Genomic DNA, 19,304 nt, shown 5'->3' on the forward strand with positions numbered 1-19,304 from the left:
AGGTCCTCACGGTACCAACCCCGGTAATTGCCTCCCTACAATGGTCGTCCTCCCCGGGCAACATGCTCCAAGGGTTTCCTTTCCGGGAGGCAACCCTGTCAATAGATCCGGTGTCCAATGCGTCGGACTTGGGCTGGGGAGCCCACATAGGGAACATGCAAACCCAAGGGATGTGGTCAACCTCGGACCTGTCCCTCCATATAAATGTCAGGGAGCTCAGGGCAATGCGGTTGGCGTGTGTAGCTTTCATCACGAAGATTCGCGGCAAGGTGGTTAGAGTCCTTGCGGACAATACCGCCGCGATGTTCTACATCAACAGGCAAGGAGGGGCACGGTCCTCAGCCCTCTGCCAGGAAGTCCTGAGCCTTGGGAATTCTGTATAGTCCACGATATCTCCCTGAGGGCTTTCCACCTACCGGGCGCCCGCAATATACATGCCGATCGCCTGAGCAGTGTTTTCTCCCCCCATTACGAGTGGACGCTCCGCTCGGAGTTCACTCACCAGCTCTTCCAAGAGTAGGGAATTCCACACGTGGACCTGTTCGCAACCCACCAGAACCGGCGTTGCCCCCAATTTTGTTCCGGGGGGCGGGGTGTTGGAGAGGGACTCGATCTCAGATGCCTTCTTCCTGCAGTGGTCGGACCAGCGTTTCTATGCTTTTCCACCGTTTCCCCTTATAGGCAAAGTCGTAGAAAAAGTGAAAACAGTCAAAGCACTTATCATCCTTATCGCACCAGCCTGGCCCCGTCAACACTGGTATGGGACCCTACTGGACCTACTGGCGGCCCCTCCGAGGAGGTTGCCGCTACGCCCGGACCTCCTCTCCCAGGACGGGGGCCGCCTCCTTCATCCCAATCTGGCCGCTCTCCACCTGACAGCATGGCTGCTCAGTGGCTAGACGAGGAGGAGAGGAGGTATTCTGAGGAAGTCAGGCAGGTCCTCCTGGAAAGTAGGAAGCCGTCCACACGCTGGACGTACCTGGCGAAGTGGTCCCGATTTTCCAGGTGGGCGGGGGTTCGGGGAGTCTCCCCATCGTCTGCCCGCTCCAGCTTATCCTCGAGTACCTCCTATCCATTAGGACCCAAGGGCTGGCACCCGCCTCTGTCAGGGTACACTTGGCGGCCATATCGGCCTTCCACCCGCCGGTGCAAGGGCACTTGGTCTTCTCCCATACTATGACCTCCTAAGAGGCCTTGACCATTTCCCCATATGCTAGATGCCCTGTACCACAATGGGACCTAAACCTGGTGTTGTCCCGCCTCGTGGGTCCTCCCTTTGAACCTTTGTCCACATGTTCCTTGTTTCACCTCTCATGGAAGGTAGCTTTTCTTGTAGCAATCACGTCAGCCCGACGTGTCTCAGAGCTCAGGGCCTTGACCTCAGAACTTCTATATACAGTCTTCCACAAGGATAAGGTCCAACTTTGCCCACACCCTGCATTCCTCCCAAAGGTGGTCTCCGCCTTCCATATGGAACAGGACATCTTTCTCCCTGTGTTCTGTCCCAAGCCCCATCCCTCCAATGAGGAACACCGCCTTCACACACTCGATGTGCGTAGGGCACTGGCCTTCTACCTAGATCGGACTAAACCGTTCCGAAAATCCTCACAACTCTTCGTTGCCTTGGCTGAGTGTATGAAAGGGCAGCCTATTTCCACCCAGTGCCTTTCTCGCTGGATCATCTTGTGCATACGCACGTGCTATGATCTGGCAGGGGTTCCCTGCCACCGATCGTCAGGGTGCACTCAACAAGAGCTGAGGCCTCGTCGGCTGCCTATGTAGCCCATGTCCCTATCCAGGACATCTGTAGGGCTGTCACCTGGTCTTCAGTTCACGTGTTCACTGCGCATTATGTGATCGTCTCCCAAATTAGGGATGATGCCGGGTTCAGAAGAGCAGTACTGCATCCCAGGAACTCGTGAATTCCTACCCACCTCCAACAGATATAGCTTGGAATCACCTACTGTGGAATACACATGAGCAATCACTCGAAGAAGAAAAAGATAGTTACCTGTTCTGTAACTGGTGTTCTTCGAGATGTGTTGCTCATGTCTATTCCACATCTCACCCTCCTTCCCCTCTGTTGGAGTTGTCCGGCAAGAAAGAACCGAGGGTGGGGGAGCGTGCAGCTCCCCTTATAGCGTGATATAGAGGCGCCACTCCAGGGGTCGCAGCAATGCTCCCCTCTACGGGTACTGCTAAGGGAAAAACTTCCGGCACCGGTGCACGTGGCGCGCACGCACACCTACTGTGGAACAGACATGAGCAACACATCTCGAAGAACACCAGTTACAGAACAGGTAACTGTCTTTTCTTTCCAGCTGTTAGCACTGCAGGTCTGTGTAATGAAAGGGGGCCCTTTATTTACTTTTTTATCCACTGTCCCATGTAATATTGGTAGGTTTTGTAGGAGAGGGCCATCTCAGCAGGAGCATCAGGAGGCACTGAACCTGGTGGGAGCATAATTCCAGACACACAGGGAGAGTTAGGACCACCAACTGCCCCATCTCTTTAGGGTAGTAGCCATGCTCCTCACCCCCTGCATTTGACCAGTGGGCAGACATGACTGTGCCTCCTCCTCAGCCGCTTTCATGCCCAAGGAGGCCCAGCCCAGCAAGGTCCTGCTGTCAGCAGAGCATGGAATGTGGGAAAGTGGAGCAGGAACTGCCTCCTGGTAGGATGGTCTTGGTTAAAGTGCTTGGTGGTCCCTGAGAGACCAGGTTTCTATTCTTGGTGCTGCCTCTGCCAGTGATGTCCTGTGTGACCTTGGGCAAGGCCTCAGTTCCCCAGCTGTCACACAGGGATAATAATAACCCATTGTGTAGGGATAATAATAACCCATCTCTCTCTCTCTCTCTCTCTCTCTCTCTCTCTCTCAGACACACACACACACACACACACACACACGTTGCTTGTTAACAGCCTTATAGAAAGCTGTCTCAACCTAAAAAAAGGAAAATTGATGATTAACACCGCCAATTCCAAGATAAGTGGACTGTTGATTACTTTGTCATTGAGTACAAACAGACTGCCTCATGCTTGATCTGCAAAGACAAAGTTGCTGTTTTAAAAGACTACAATATCAAACGACATTACAAAACGAAACGTACAGTAATATGATAAATATCAGGGAGAAGAGAGAGAGAAGATGGTCTTACAATTGAAAAAAGAAATAGCGAAGCAGCAGCATCTTTTTCAGAAAGCGAGAAAAGAGTCAGAGTCAGCAGTTTTGGTGTGAAGTGGTTGCTAAGTGTGGTAAGCCATTTATTAATGGTGAATTTATTAAGCAATCTTTATTAAAGTCAGTGAGATCATATGTCCCGATAGGCTGATATTGCTGAAAACATCTCTCCTATCTCCAAATACAGTAGCAGAGCGTATTCTTGAGCTCTCTAAAGATATCGATGGGCAGCTTATCAAGAAAAGCACAACTTTCCGCGCATATTCAATTGCAACCAATGAGAGTACCTATTTGGTTGACAGTGCACAGCTTGCCATATTTGTGAGAGGCATTGATGAAAACTTTGCAGTAACTGAAGAATTGCTAAGCTTGTCGTCAATGCGTGGTAGAACAATGGACAGTGAAATTTTTCACTGCCTCACAGAAGCACTGGAACAACACGGTCTGCCATGGCACTTGTTAGCAGGCTTAACCACTGACGGGGCCCCAGCAATGATTGGTCCAAAAAAAAAAAAATGGATTGGTAGCACTAGTACAAAGAAAGATGGCTGAGCAAAAAACTGAGCAACCAATAGCGTTGCACTGCATCATTCACCAACAAGCACTGTGCAGTAAATCTTTGAAATCTGACGTCATGTCAGTTGTGAAATGTGTGAATTATATTCACTCAGGGGGCTTGCAGCACAGACAGTTTCATGCTTTCTTGGAGGAAATTGAATCTAAATACGGTGACTTGCTCTACTTCACTGAGGTGCGCTGGCTAAGCAGGGGTTCTACATTAAAGAGATTCTTTGAATTGAAAACAGAGGTGAAAAGATTCATGTAAGAAATTAAAATGTCTGTACCACAATTTGAAGATCACAAATGGATGACAGATCTTGCTTTCCTTGTTGACGTAACACAAGAGCTGAATATCCTAAACCTGAAGCTGCAAGTCCAGGCCAGCTGGTGACAGCAGTGTATGATCATGTGAGAGCATTCACAACTAAACTAAAATTGTGGAAAAATCAGATTTCTCAGGGGAATCTCACTCATTTCCCAGCATGCAAGTCACTTGTGGAAGAGCTCAGCTCTGAAATACAGTTCAGTGGTTCTCAATACACTACTAAGCTTGACCTGCTTTTGCAAGAATTTGATCAGCGGTTTGCAGATTTCAGAAAGCACAAAGAAAGCTTCAATATGTTTGCTAATCCATTTTATGTTGATGTGGAAACAGCACCATGTGATTTACAAATGGAACTCATTGATATGCACTGCAACACATCTTTAAAGACTAAAATCAGAGAAACCAAGGATGTCACATAGTTCTTCAGACAGCTACCACCATCTTTCCCAAATCTTTGCAACACTTTCAGAAAAATCATGTCCTTGTTTGGCAGTACTTACATTGTGAGAAACTTTTTTCCACAATGAATATAAATAAGTCAAAATACCGAACACAACTATCCGATGCACACATTGCTGCAATCCTGAAGGTTTCAACTGCTCAGTCACTGAGGCCAAACATCAACAAACTGAAAGAACTGAAGCGTTGCCAGGTGTCTGGCAAACACTAAAAACTCTTTGGCAGGCGAAGAATTGTATAAAGTTATATGACAGTTTTATTATTTCTAAGACATTTGAAATAAAAATACAATATAAATGTTTTCTTTTCTGAACATCTTCAGTCACATTACTGGCGCGCTGGGAGGATTTGAGGACTGGCACTGGCCCTAAGGTAAATTGAGTTTGAGACCGCTGGTTTACTTCAACAGGTTTAAGGAAGGCTGCCTGCATGGTGTGAGAAAATATATATTTGGAAGATTTGCAAGGTGGATAGCTAGAGTTCAGTACACACATTTACTTGAAGTTACTTGGCTTCTCAATTTTGATTTCAGGTTTGACAAGTCAGTTTTATAGTTATTATTCAATCCATCATCCATCTAGGCTGTACTGCATGCTAGTCTCACATGAACAGAAAGGTGCAGAGGTTTCCCCAAAGAAGAAAGAGAGGTTTTTTTGTTTTTTTTTTTAATAAATATCTGTGCATATTCACATTCCTCACCCACCTTCCTCTCTTCCTTGGAGATCTCCTGTGAAGTCCAGGAGAGGCTATATATGGCCTTGGACCCCAAACATTTGGTGCTGTGAGGTCTTCCTTGTGTCAATCCCATCTGGCACAGCTTTCCAGAAAGTTCTGGATCACTCTAGTTCAAGCACCTTGAATCCCATAAGTATGAATAGGCAGAGCCATCCCTCAAACTACAGCTACTGAGAAGTAACCTTTATTTCTTTACATTTTGTAAGAATAATAATTTTTTGCTTAATGTATGGGCAGTATAAGATTTTGGATGTCCCTAACTATTCATTTCCTGATCTAAGGAAAGTGATGTAATAGTTAAGTACATTATTGTCATTTAGCAACCTTAAATGGTTTATGAAATGAAGAGTTTTTTTAAATTGAATATGTGTACAACTTTGACTGTTTGTTGTTTTTTGTGGGGCTGGATAATGCGTAAAACATCTTTGTTCCACTAAACTGCATTATGAGTAGAAAAGTTATTTAGCATTCAGTGCTTTGGACCAGATGATTATAACACTTAGCAAAAATTAATACTATTAAGCATAATGATCACAGCGACCTTAGGAGCTAATTTATTATTCTTAAACAGATAGCTTAGTGCTTGAAATACTACTACTGATACTTCAGAATAAATTCTTATCTTGATACTGTCCACATTTTTATACAGGTAGTGTCAGCAAGCTGTAACATATTGTGGAAAATGAGGGAAATATTTGTATTTTTCATTCTTTGTGTGCTTTGTACCTTTGGGTGAATAAATAATCCTTTGTTTTGAGGCAGCTGCTTTTGAATCACTTTTATCAGTTTACTGGTTACAGTTTTCTGGAGAAATAGGGCTTACAGCTCCTAAATACATTTGGGAAACGGGCTGCAACCAAGAGATCCAGTCCAAAAGTGGTTGAATGGTGGTGTTCCATCCTTTAAGAGAGGTACAGAAAGTCAGGCTTATCACCTGAGAGTGCTCTCAGAGCAGTCTAAAGTGCAGCTCGCTCTGTAACTGTGACACCTATATAATGAAAATATGATTTCTAATGACTGGTAAGACATGGTTTGTATTGCATTCAGGCTTTTCTCTGTAATCTTAGGAAGAAGAAATAAATAGCTATAGAAATATTTTGTCTTTAATTTTATTATCCTGAAAAATGATCATGCTGTTCTTGAAAAACATACCACATCACTGTTTCTGTTTTCTAAACCTCAAGTGTATGGCATTATACTACAGAAACAAGAATAGTTGTTAAAGTGTGGTTGTAGCCTGAAAAGTACTCCTTAAAATTGCATTGTAGGGTTGTATGTTTGACTCTCAGTGACATCTGTCATAGGGTCCACTCACCTCCTCCTGGCGACTCTGGAGATTAACTCTTGCCAGGTAATGTCCTCCTCTGGCACTGTCACTACCCTCGTCTCTTTCACCTTGCAGCCCTTCTCATTCCCAGAACTGCAGCTTCCTGTTCATGGCTCAGCCTTCTGGCCAGGTCAATAAGGCTGTCCCCTTCGAGGGAAATCAATGTCCTTCTGGACCAGCTGGCGTCTCCAGTGCCCTATGCATCATAGAATATCAGGGTTGGAAGGGACCTCAGGAGATCATCTAGTCCAACCCCCTACTCAAAGCAGGACCAATCACCAGACAGATTTTTTTACCCCAGTTCTCTAAATGGCCCCCTTAAGGATTGAACTCACAACACTGGATTTAGTAGGCCAATGCTCAAACCACTGAGCTATTTCTCCCCCCAAAGTGCCACTGGCAGGTAGGGTAGGGGAACCCAGGCCCTCCTTCTACACTGGCTTCCAGCCCAGGGACCCTGTAACAAGCAGCCAAGTTCTGTACAGTCATACCCCTTGCTGCTGTTTCCCTGTGCTTCTTTCTACCTATCTGACTTCCCCCTCTTGCTCAGTTTGCCAGCCCAAGCTCTCTCCTCCATAGGGTGGCTGTTGATTACATCCTTTCAGCCTCTTGGGGCTCACAGCTCCTGGGCTTTATACAGGGCCCTCCGGTTCCTGCCCAGCTGAGCCTATTTCCTGTCAGTGGCCTGCTCCCTGTCTCCTTCAGGTGCAGCCTGGGCAGTTAATCAGCTTAGCTGGCCACCTTAACCCCTCTCAGTCCTGTGTGAGGTAGACACCCCATCACAGACATTCATATCAAATGTGCCCAGTTTACAAATACAATTTGTTCTGTCTATCTGCAAGCTAAACTTGAGATATTAGAGTCAAGTTCGCATTCTTTCTTCCTTATACATCATCATTAGAAATAAATATTCTTCAGACTGTGTCAGGCCTTCAACTACATGTCTGCAACCCTATTATTTTTAAATTATTCTCTTTAGTTATACTTGACCATCCGCACTGGCTTCCTAGGAGTACAGGTCCAGCTAACCAAAACTGAGTAAACAGTTTTGTTGCTGCTATTGCAGTTACACAAAAAATAGTAGAATCACACTTGCTTTCTCTTAGCTGTATTGGCTCTGCCATACTAACACTAATAAAAAGCAGAGCATAACTAGAAACTTAATCACCTAAGTAAGCAGATATGTCTCTGACCACACATAACAGACTGGTTCTTTAATTAAAAAGGTGCCATTTTAAGTCACTTTCCAAAGAGGACCTGCCCTTTAAATACTTGGATCTCAGGGGCAATAGTTATTCATTAATTTAATGTGCAATTTTACTTAGGTTAGGCAACCATCGATCCACTGGATCATGGTGTACACGTAAGAGGTCTAGTCGGGTGCTTGATGAATCTGCTTATGGCTGACAAGCCCCAATTAAAGAGCGACACGGCTTGTTACAAATTTCACAGCTCCATGTGTTGTCTGAGTTGGAGTCCAAGATTACAGCATGCTGCTTTCTTCTTTCTCACTTTGCTGGATAAAAGCCGCTTCGTGTACAGCTGCACTCAGTGCCAGATATTCCCTCAAGATTGGGCGGGATTCTGCGCACTCCTCTCAGCTTTCTACACTGATGTTGAATGACTTCATATTATTTTTGCACACATTGTAATACCGCCATAAAAAGCAGCCCTGCTTTCTAGAGCCATCTTGAATCTTGTTGTACAAAATATTATTGGGAATAGAGTCTCCTCCCAGTCTCCTGACATGACTGTGCCATTGCAACCTCCTTTTCTTGATATTAGTTTCTAAGTGTGTCAGTCCTGCGCGCTACAGCACCTCTGTGTTTGGTATTTTGTCTTCCCACTTTATTTCCATGATCTTGCACAGGGGAGGGATAGCTCAGTGGTTTGAGCATTGGCCTGCTAAACCCAGGGTTGTGAGTTCAATCCTTGAGGGGGCCACTTGGGGATCTGGGGCAAAATCAGTACTTGGTCCTGCTAGTGAAGGCAGGGGGCTGGACTCGATGACCTTTCAAGGTCCCTTCCAGTTCTAGGCGATGGGATATCTCCATTAAAATAAAAAAAAAAAAAAAAAAAAATCTCATGTGGAAGCTGTTCAGTCTCTTGATGAGCCTAGCATATGTAGTCCACATTTCTGAACCATGAAGTGGGGATGACAGCACACAAGTCTCGTAGATTTACATCTTCACCTCAGCTGATAGTTTGCTGTTATTTCATGCACATTTCTGTAATAGCCCGAAATTCTTAGCTGCTTTTCAAATTCAGTTAGTCAGTTCAGTCTGAAGGTCAAGATTCCTGCTAATCATAGAACCCAAGTAGCAAAAACTGTTGACAACTTGAAAAATTTTACCCTCCAGAGTGATGTCAGGCATTGGTTCTTCCACCCCTTGGTATATGATTACAGTTTTATTGAAACTAATTGTCAACCTGAAGCCCTTACATGATGCAGAAAATCTACCCAAGAGATTTGCAGGAAATATTCACTGTGGGTAACCAATGCTGTATTATCTGCAAACTGGAAACCTCTCAGAACCAGCTCTTTCACCTTGTTTTTCGCTCTGAACCATGCAGTGTTGAATAAGTCTCCATCTAGTCCGAAAATAAATGCCATCATTGCTGTCCTTAAATGCATGAAGCAGCAGGAATGAAAAGGAGATGTTAGAAAGCATGGGAGCTAAGACACACCCATTTCACCCCGTGTTAATGTCAAAGGCATTTGGTTCTATGTTTTCTTGCACTACAGTTGCCCTCATACCTTGATGCAATGAACAAATGATGTTCAGTTTTTCTTAGAAAGATGACTAAAAATGTTGGTGTTAGGTTCTATGTGGATCCCTCAATGACTTCAATACCAAACTTTCTCAGTTAATAAGAAAAAACACCTTTTATTTTTCTATCTGCCAGCCCGGCAAACTCAGCATGGAATCTGAAAATCATGCCAGGGTCTCTCTGGCTCATGCATGAACCAGTATTACATACAACTTCCATTGACAAAATTTGGCCTAAACAATTTGCAAGCCAAAATCAGTCTTCATTTATACCAGTGCAACATCACCAAGATATGATGAGGGCATTGAAAATGTCTACTTTAGATTTACTAATATATTTTTACAATAACTTTTCACAGTGGAATTGTTCTTCAAAGTTAATGAATGATTATTTGAAATTAATGCAACTATTTAACACTTCTAGATCTAGTTGTAACACATTTAGAAACTGGTTCCTGACTTGAAAAGCATTATGTCATTTTCTTGGGATTTTTGCTAGAAAACCACAAAGATTTTTAAAAGAAATTTAAATTTTCAGGATAATAACATGACTATTTCTGAGCTCTTTACTTTTTTTCTAAGACAATAGGGAGAAGTTTGCATACTGTGTAAATGGTTTTGAACAGTAATTAACAAGATGTTTCATAAGTAAGTATATTTTGCCTTATTGGCATAACTTGTGTAAAAAAAGTTGCACAGGTATAACAGAGAGCAAACTTTGGTCCTGAAATGGAACCTAGCAAACAATTATGTTGATACAAGTCAAAATAGAATGCAGTCTTGCAAGCAGCTTGACTAACTGCTGTAGTGCTCCCTGTCATCATAGTATAGCGTTGCAAGGGTATTAGTCTATAGCACCTCCTGTGATGCCCTCCTGTGATGGCCTATCTCTGGCTAATTCTTTCATGGTCTATCCCCTTCTGAGGTAACAGTCCAACTAAAAAATCCAAAACAACGTCCAAATACAAGATCCTTCTGCCCCTCAGATTATGCTGAAGTTCCTTGCTCTTCACCTCTGCTCCTGGGGAGTACAGAGTTCCTTCTTTGGTCCTTTGGATGAGCAGTGCCTCCCTGGGCGTTTCTCCCTAGAGACCCTTCTTCCTAGCAGGTTTCCCCACTGCATCCCCTCTCCAGGGACTCTGGCAGCTTCCCCCAGAGACCGACCTGCTTCTTACAGGCCCTATCTCAGGGCCTCCCACAGGAGCTTATCCTACCCCCTGTGATACTCGCGAGCATGCCAGTCCTTTTCCAGAAAGAGGAAACTCTTCCCTCGAGGGTCTCCTCCTTCACTTAGTTCTTTTCCCTCTATATGATGTCCTCCCTGACCCCTCCACAATTGTGATCACTAATTGTAATTGAGTCCAGATCACAATCTGCAAGTGGTTAACTTCTAGTTAACAGGCAAGGCTTACCTCATCACCCCTAGAAGGGCCAGGCACCCTATCACAAACCCACTCTGTTAGCTGCATCAGCTCTATAGTTTTAGAAGGAATAAAAAACAATGAAAAATTTCTTTATGTCAAAAGATGACCCTAAGTGCACACAGCAATAAGATATATTGAATAAGACCATGCAATTTTTCAGAATCAATTTCCTGACCAAAAGGGCACTTTACATTTCTCTCTTTTTCAATCAATTATTGTTATTGATGTTTTATTTAAGAATAATAATAAGACCTTCTAAGACCTAGAATGAAATCCTGTCCCCATAGAAGTCCGTGGTAAAACTCCAATTTCAACTCCCATTGCCTTTTCAACAGTTTCCTAAAGCGAAATGGAAAAATGTTGTACTCTTGCCATAATGATTTTACAGTTCAATCCAAAACCCATTGAAATCAACTGCGAGACTCCCACTGACCTCCAGTGTCTTTGGTTAGGCCCTTCATTGCTACTTAATCTTCTGAAAACATCACCTGTCCATTTACTTCTGCTTCCACTGAGACTGGACAACTGAAAATAGTGTGTGTGTGTATTCATATTCTTATATGTTTTGGCATGTGTACGATGGAATGTATTGATTTCCCAAAAAATTTTAAACAACTTTTTGCACACCAATACACTAAAATAGTTCTGATGTAGGACACAATGAAGGTATTATAGGATTTAACAACTAAACACAAGGCAGGATCGTGGTGGTTTGTGTTCAAATTTTGCACTTTTTTTCTTTGAGCTTTTGTTTAAAAGGAATGTATGTTGCCAAATAATGGGGGAGAGAGAGAGCTCAGGGCAGGTCTTCACTACGGGGGTGGGGGGGGTCGATTTAAGATACGCATATTCAGCTACGCGAATAGTGTAGCTGAATTCGACGTATCGCAGCCGACTTACCCCGCTGTGAGGACGGCGGCAAAATCGACCTCCGTGGCTCCCCGTTGACGGCGCTTACTCCCACCTCCACTGGTGGAGTAAGAGAGCCGATTCGGGGATCGATTGTCGCGTCCCGACGAGACGCGATAATTCGATCCCCGAGAGATCGATTTCTACCCGCCGATTCAGGCGGTTAGTGTAGACCTAGCCTCAGTGATTTGAGCATTGGTCTGCTAAACCCAGGGTTGTGAGTTCACTCCTTGAGGGGGCCTCTTAGGGATCTGGGGCAAAATCAGTACTTGGTCCTGCTAGTGAAGGCAGGGGGCTGGACTCAATGACCTTTCAAGGTCCCTTCCAGTTCTAGGAGATAGGAGATCTCCATTAATTATTATTATTTCTGTAAATAGGCATGTATAATGGAAATGCTATGATAGCCTTATACACGTATTTGTGGATGTTCCTGTTGTAACTGTTTTTTACAATAGATGCATCCCTTGTTTGCCTGATGAATTTTTTCTACTTACTATTAGGGCTATCACCTGAAAGGAATGTATATTTAAAATATACTGTAGTTCAATTTAATTAATAGAAAATTGTAAATGCTGGAATTTTCACAGCATGAATACTGTATAAATAGTAAAATCTAGTGGTATGCAGGAGAGCAATTTTTAATACTGAAAATTTTACTTTATTAAAAATGGAGTGTATTTTTTGCTTTCAGAGGAAATATTTTTGAAAACCTAAGCTTCTAGTAAAATAGTGTCATTTGTTTTTCCTCTTAAGGTCCTGGGTCCTTTGGATGAAAATGAGTTCTATACTGAAGATTTTCATTTGTTGGAAACGATAACATTCAGTACATCAGCAGAGAAGATTAAAGGCGTTGTCAAAGAGATGGGGATCAGCTCTAAAGAGTAAAACACTTTTGGGTTTGGGGAATCTGTTGTCTAAGTGCATGTGAGACTCATTTGAGTTTATCACCTGTGACTAATTATTTCACTTTCTTCTAGAGGATATCTAGGTCTTCTTTCAGTGTTTGTCCATACGTATTCCACTCTTGGTGTGCATGTGCCCGAGTTTGGATTCTTTTGGACAGCATCTTCTGTTGGGACTTCCCTTGTTCTCCAAGTGTCCTCATGCCTCCCATCCAAAGGCATAAAGCATGGAGTGTATCCCTTAGTTCCTTCTTACTGCCTGTGGCTTCAGGTAGGCACATCGGCAGTGTCTCAGGCTATGACTATATTACCACTTACTGCGGTATTACTTATGTCACTCAGGGGTGTGAAAAAGCAACCCCCTTGAGCAATAAAAGTTACACCAACCTAAGCACTCGTATAGACAGCCAATGTAGACGGTGCTATGTCAGCTCTCCCGCTGACATAGCTGCTGCTGCACATGGGGCTGGAGTAGTTAAGCTGACAGGAGACACCTCTCCTGTCTGCTTAGAGCGGTTACATTAGTTTACAGCAGTGCAGCTGCATTGCTGCAGCTCCGCCACTGTAAACTTTCTAGTGTAGCCGTAGCCCGAGTTTCCCACTCACTGTTCCTGTGTAAATAGTTGTAAATAACTTTAGATAGTTATTTGGTTAGTTAGTCTTTAGTTCTAGGTTTTTCATAATGTTTCCTTTTTAAAAAAGAAAAGCAAAACAAACTTTTTTTTTCCTGTGAGTCTTTCCTGGTTCCAGGCTGAGCTCTTATGGTGGAACAAAAGTCTGCAGGACTTGAAACTGTCCTCCTTGCAAGGCAGTAATGCCCTGTAATGAAGGGCATGCCAGATGTTTATTATGCCTTAATGAGGAACACATACCTGAGAGGTTTGCTATTTGCAAGTCATTCTTAAACAGAACACAAAAGACAAGATAGACTGGCATAAAGCTGTTTTTGCTGTAGGGGACCATGCGCCCCTCTTCATATCCTGGAGTGAATGGGACTGAAATCCCTAAGCAATTCTCTTCAATAGGTGCTCCTGTCAGCTCCTCAGTTTGCAGCTCTGTGAGTAACGTTTCTAAAAAATCGTCCTCTTGAACCAGTACAACTTCTGAAGTCAAGGGAAGGAAGGAGAATAGCTCCTCTCAGGGACATAGATCTAGGTCACCCTCTCTGGGTGCTAGCTCTAAAAGCAGAAATCCTTTTGCTCTTCCACGGAAAAAGGTATCTTAAGGCCCAAGAAGGGTCCCTCTGGGCACCCACTCCAGTACCAGTTACACTGCTCTATTCCTGGTTCATTTGGAGCTTCATGCATCACCTAATACTGAAATTTTGTCAAAGCTCCCAGTATTGGTGTCATTGGTACAAGCGCTCCAGTACTAATGCCTTCTATTTATCTGCCTATGATACTGATTTTCTCAGTACTGTGGGAGGCTTTATAGCTTCAGGAGATTTAACTCTTTCTGTGGTCACCTCTGTTATTTGTGGTAAAGTTTCCACTTGTAATATGGACAACTATCTCAGGCTCAGTACCAAGCCCATTGTGATATGTGTTCGGGCTCATTAAGCTCTTACTATGTACTCGAGCTAGTACTGGTTCAACTTTAGAGGAGGAGTACTCTTTCTTTGCTTTAGACTCAGATAGCCGGAGGGAGGTGTCACCAACATATTCCCCTGGGTCTAGATAGTTTGATCCATATTTTTGAAATGGAGTATAGGGCACAACTACCCTAGGCCTAAGAGCTCTTGGCCCTCTGTTCCATACTTCTACCAGCAGCCTTGGTCCTACTGGGCACTGTCAGTCTTATAACTGGCATGGAAGGCAGCACCAACAGCTCAATCTAGAGTGAGGTATCTGTCTCCATCAAAGCAGCAGGGAGCAATGCAGATGGCTCAACCAGTGATCCCTCCAGATGAGCATGCACATGACCAAGGCTCTGAGGAAGAGGATCTGCAGACTCAGGAACACAACATTCCAACTCCCATCTCTTCTTTGTTGCCTGATGAGGCTGTGATTCCTTCTTCCACTAACATGCAGCTTGATGACTACAAAACCTTTCAGGGGCTGCTGTGTCTCATGGTTGATACACTCAAGATCCTCATGAAAGTTGTCCAGGAGAAATCACATAAGCTTCTGGACATTTTGCACACCTGTGTTCCTGGACGACTTGTGACACCAATAAATGAAGGTCTGCTAGAGCCAGCTAAATTACTCTGACAGTCACCTGGTGTCTGTATAAGCATCCAAAGTGGAGGTATACATTTTACACTCATCCTGTGCCTGGCAGTGATGGCAGCCCATGAACGGACAAGACAACAGGCACATCCAAGTCCAAGCCATAGGCTTCATCTATAACCATGAGGATATCTTCTTGGTTACAGTTATCGGGAATACTTAAGAAATTGCAGTTGACTGTAGAAAGTCTGCCTTTGAGGGATGTAAATTGTTAAGGGCCAAAACAGGCCCTGCATTCCTTGAAAGGTTCTAGGGCAACAGTGAAATCTTTGGAAGTGTTTACACCAGAGTTTAGGCCTCAACCCTATCAGAAACAGGTATACTTCTCACATCAGAGTCTGAATTAGCCAAAAAGATACAGAGATTGCTGTCATGAGAGACCCCTTTCATGAGAGCATGCCCCATCAAGAAGTGGAGTTCAGAGCAGTGGAAGCAATGCTTTGATTATGGGGGGAGGAATGAAGTTTGTTCCCATTACTTTATGATACTTCTAAAGGGAGGCTGGCACCCAATTCGGGACATGAGACATCTGAACACCTTCATCTGGAAGTTCAAGTTCAGGATTGTAACACTAGCTGCAGTAATTCCATCTATATTCACAGGATTAGAAAACAGCTCTCAAAATTCAGGATGCATGCTTTGATACAGCTATCCATCTTGCCCACAGGAAATACCTGAGGTTGCAGGTAGGCAGTTCCCACTACCAGTACAGGGTTCTGCCATTTGATCCATTTGGTGTTTACCAAATGCCTGGCGGTAGTGGATGCATACCAGAGAAAACAAGGAATCCAAGTTTTCCTTACACAGGCTACTGGCTCATTTGGGGGAGATCTCCTTAGCATTTGAACTACGCCATTCGTCAGGTACTGTGCCTTTCACCTCCTTAGGACTGAGAGTCAACAAGGAAAAGTTTGTGTTAAGTTTCTATCCAAACAATACAATTTATAGGGGCAATACTGGACTTCACCACAGCACAGGCTTATCTGACTCAAGAAAGATTTGACACCATAGTATGTCTGATCCAGGGGTCAGCAACCTCTGGCACGTGTGTCAAAGGCAGCACACAAGATGATTTTGAGTGGTACTCACAGTGTCCGGGTCCTGGCCACCGGTCCTGGGGGCTCTGCTTCCATCCTGGGGTCCCTGATGCCAGCCCCCTGCCACCCGGGATCCCGTCTGCCAGCCCCGCTCAGCCCGCTGCCAGTCCCGGGGGCTCTGCTGCCATTCTGGGGTCCCGGCCGCCGGCCTCAGGCTCTGCAGCTGCCCCCCCAGCTGTGGCCCACTGGCCCCAGCCTGGGGCAATGAGGGGTGCAGACAGGGGCAAGAGGGGGCACATCTCAGCACCCCCACCTTAAAAATTGTTCCAGAGCCACTGTACTGGGATATTTTTAAGTCCTGATTTGCTGCTTACATCACTATCACATCAGGTGGAACAGTGTACTGGGGAATATATGAAAGAACTTTTTCTCAGCAGTTTGGAGGTTTTGGTCAATGATTTGTCAAATAAAGATGCATATCTAGAATAAAAGAACTGCCTGTCTCTGCCAGAATAGTTGAGAGACGCGTAAGCGAAATGGCAGAAAACATTAACGAAAGCAGACGACTGCATTAAAAGATACAGCAGTATTTAGCGTTGCAGTTGATGAGAGTGTAGATATAAACAACGTTCGACGTTTGGCAGTTGTTGCAAGATATTGTGCTTCCGATGAAATCCAAGAGGAACTTTGTTGCCTAAAACCCCTGCATGGCACAACAAAGGGGGAAGATATAGCAGAAACTTTTGTATATCATTTTGAAGAACGAGGAGTTGACATCAGAAAAATATTTTGTGTGACAACAGATGGTGCTCCTGCCATGGTCAGAAAACAGAAGGGATTTGTAAAGTTACTTGAAGATCAAATTGGCCGCCTGATAGTCAAATTTCATTGTATCGTCCATCAAGAAAACCTGTGTGCTAAAATCTCTAATTCAGAGCTGCTTAATGTCATGAATGCAGTGGTGCAAATTGTGAATGTCCTTGTTGCTTGACCTGCTTTGACTCACAGACCGTTTCAAGCACTGGTAGAAGAGATGGACAGTGCTTATAATGACATTCCACTTCACAGCAACATTCAGTGGCTAAGTCATGGCAACGTTTTGGTGCGCTTTGTAAACTGTTTTGATGCAATCAAGGCCTTTTTGTCGGAAAAAGGACAAAACTACCCCAAATTGGATGATGACAAATGGCTGTGCAAGCTCTGTTTCTAACTGACATCACCGCTCACCTAAACGAACTCAACCTCCATCTCCAGGGTGTAGGGCATTGGGGAAGGCATTTGTTGTAAAACTAGCAGTTTTTTCTTGGGATATTCAAACTTTGAGTTTCCGCTACTTCCAACACATAAGAGCTATCGACACGTTGCACCGTCAGTGTTGATGAGATTGGAATGTACATGCAAGAACTGGAACCAGAATTTTCTGACAGATTTCAAGATTTCCAGCAATTTGGCCCAATGCTTTCTTTTTTAATTAAAACCTGAAAAGTTCAACGAAAGCAACTTGGATTTGTCTGTATTTCAGTGGATGGATGTTGAAGATTTCGAAATGCAGCTCATTCAGTTAAAAAGCTCAGATTTGTGGGCATCAAAGTTTGGAGATCTGCGGAGTGCACTTAAAAGTACTGAGAGAGATCATGGGGCCTCTTTCTGACCTGCTGGACATCCCTGCCAGTAAAATTTAACTGTTTGAAGAAAATTGCATTTGCAGTGCTTTCAGCATTTGGATCCACGTACCTGTGTGAACAGGCGTTTTCACACATGAAATCTATCCTCTGTCCCTCTTGGAGCCGGTTAACAACTGATCATTCAGAAGCCTGTGTGCAGCTTAAAGTATCCAAATACGTTCCAGACATTGGAAAACTCAGCAAGGAAAAGCAAGGGCAAGGATCACACTACACTGATAAGATCTGCATTTTAATTTAATTTTAAATGAAGTTTCTTAAATATTTTAAAAACCTTATTTACTTTACATACAACAATAGTTTAGTTATATATTATAGAGATAGACCTTCTAAAAATGTTAAAATGTATTACTGGCACACAAAACCTTAGGTTAGAGTGCATAAATGAAGACTTGGCACACCACTTCTGAAAGGTTGCTGACCCCTGGTCTGATCAAACAGTTATGAGCCTAACCTCGGTCATCAGTAAGAGTTTGTCTCAGGCTTCAGGGACACTCAAGGTCTCTGATCAACTCAGAAAACTCAACCAATATCCTAAAGCTGAGGGCCATTCATCAGGCTTGCACAAAATTCCTACCAGTTCTGAAAGGCTTAACCATTCAGATTATGTAAGACAACACCACTGTTATGGTGTATATCAATAGGCAAGGGGGAGCAAGAGCCACCCCCGTTTCTCAATAATTTGTGCATCTATAGAAGTACTGGATTTGATAGAAAATTACTGCAATGACCCATTACTTACTAGGCCTGCAGAATGTTCTAGCAGATCATCTCAGCAGGCCATTTGCAAGTGAGCACAGTGAAAGACACTATCATATAGGACATATTCACCAGAGGGGCTGACCCTCCATAGACACCAAAAAAGAATAAGAAATGTTTTAGATTCTGATCCAGAAAGGGTCAGTGCCTGGGTTCTCTGTCAGAGGCATTTCTTATCCCCTGGGCTTCAAGACTAATATATGCATGCCGTCCAATTCCAATAATTCCAAATACTTTTCCAACTGGAAACTAAGACAGAACTCAGCCAAGATGGTCAGGTTGGCACCGGCCTGGCCAAGGTAATTCTGGTTGTCAGACCTATTGAATCTCTTTATTTGGCCTCCAACCAAATTATCTCTTCAGCTAGAGTTAATACTAGAAAGTGATGGGCAAAATCTCCATCTGGATCCATCTTCCCTACACCTCACAATGTGGATGCAGGCCGGCTGATACTATTAGAGACAACCTGCTCCTCAGAGGTCCAGAACATACTCATACATAATGGAATGGACTCCATTGGGCATACATACTATGTCAAGCGAAAGAGATTTACTATCTGGGTTTAACAACATTGTTTATTTCAAGTTGACACTCAGATTCTTGATATACTAGACTCCCTCTTCTCCTTGACGAGTTCAGGTCTATCTATGAGTTCTTCGAGTAGTTGTCCACATGAATTCCACTTCTGGTGTGTGTGTGTGCCCTATGTGTGCAAGATTAGAATCTTCTGAGTAGCCTGTGCCCAGCTTGCCCTTTGGCACCTTGTAGATCCAGTTCCTTCTTAGTGACTATGGCTACAAGATAGAACATCTGCAGTGTTTGTGTCTCTGTAAGATACAATTTATCTTTCCAGCTAGATAGTTATAGTTGTTAGTTTTAGTCTTTTAAGCCCTTTGGCATATTGAAAAAAAAAAAAGATTTTAGGGGTTTTGAGCCCACGTGCCACTCCCTTCCTCTTCCCTCCCACCCCCATCATGACATGGCAGAGTCCAAATCCCCTGGAT

At 43.8% G+C, this 19,304-nt stretch overlaps 1 protein-coding gene across 5 annotated transcripts in view; it reads left to right on the top strand.

Annotated features, from left to right (window-relative positions):
- UGGT2 (UDP-glucose glycoprotein glucosyltransferase 2) overlaps window positions 1-19,304 on the top strand; it is a 302,913-nt gene that overhangs the window by 177,271 nt on the left and 106,338 nt on the right. For all 5 annotated transcript variants that reach the window (XR_010597726.1, XR_010597727.1, XM_065581050.1 and 2 more), the window contains one exon: window positions 12,446-12,573. Coding sequence is in view for 3 of the 5 variants with exons in the window: in XM_065581050.1 (XP_065437122.1) it covers window positions 12,446-12,573 (128 nt within the window). In the remaining 2 variants the exon portion in view is untranslated. The remainder of the gene's footprint in view (window positions 1-12,445; window positions 12,574-19,304) is intronic.

Source organism: Chrysemys picta, chromosome 1 (genome assembly GCF_011386835.1).
Source record: "Chrysemys picta bellii isolate R12L10 chromosome 1, ASM1138683v2, whole genome shotgun sequence".
NCBI lineage: Eukaryota > Metazoa > Chordata > Testudines > Emydidae > Chrysemys > Chrysemys picta.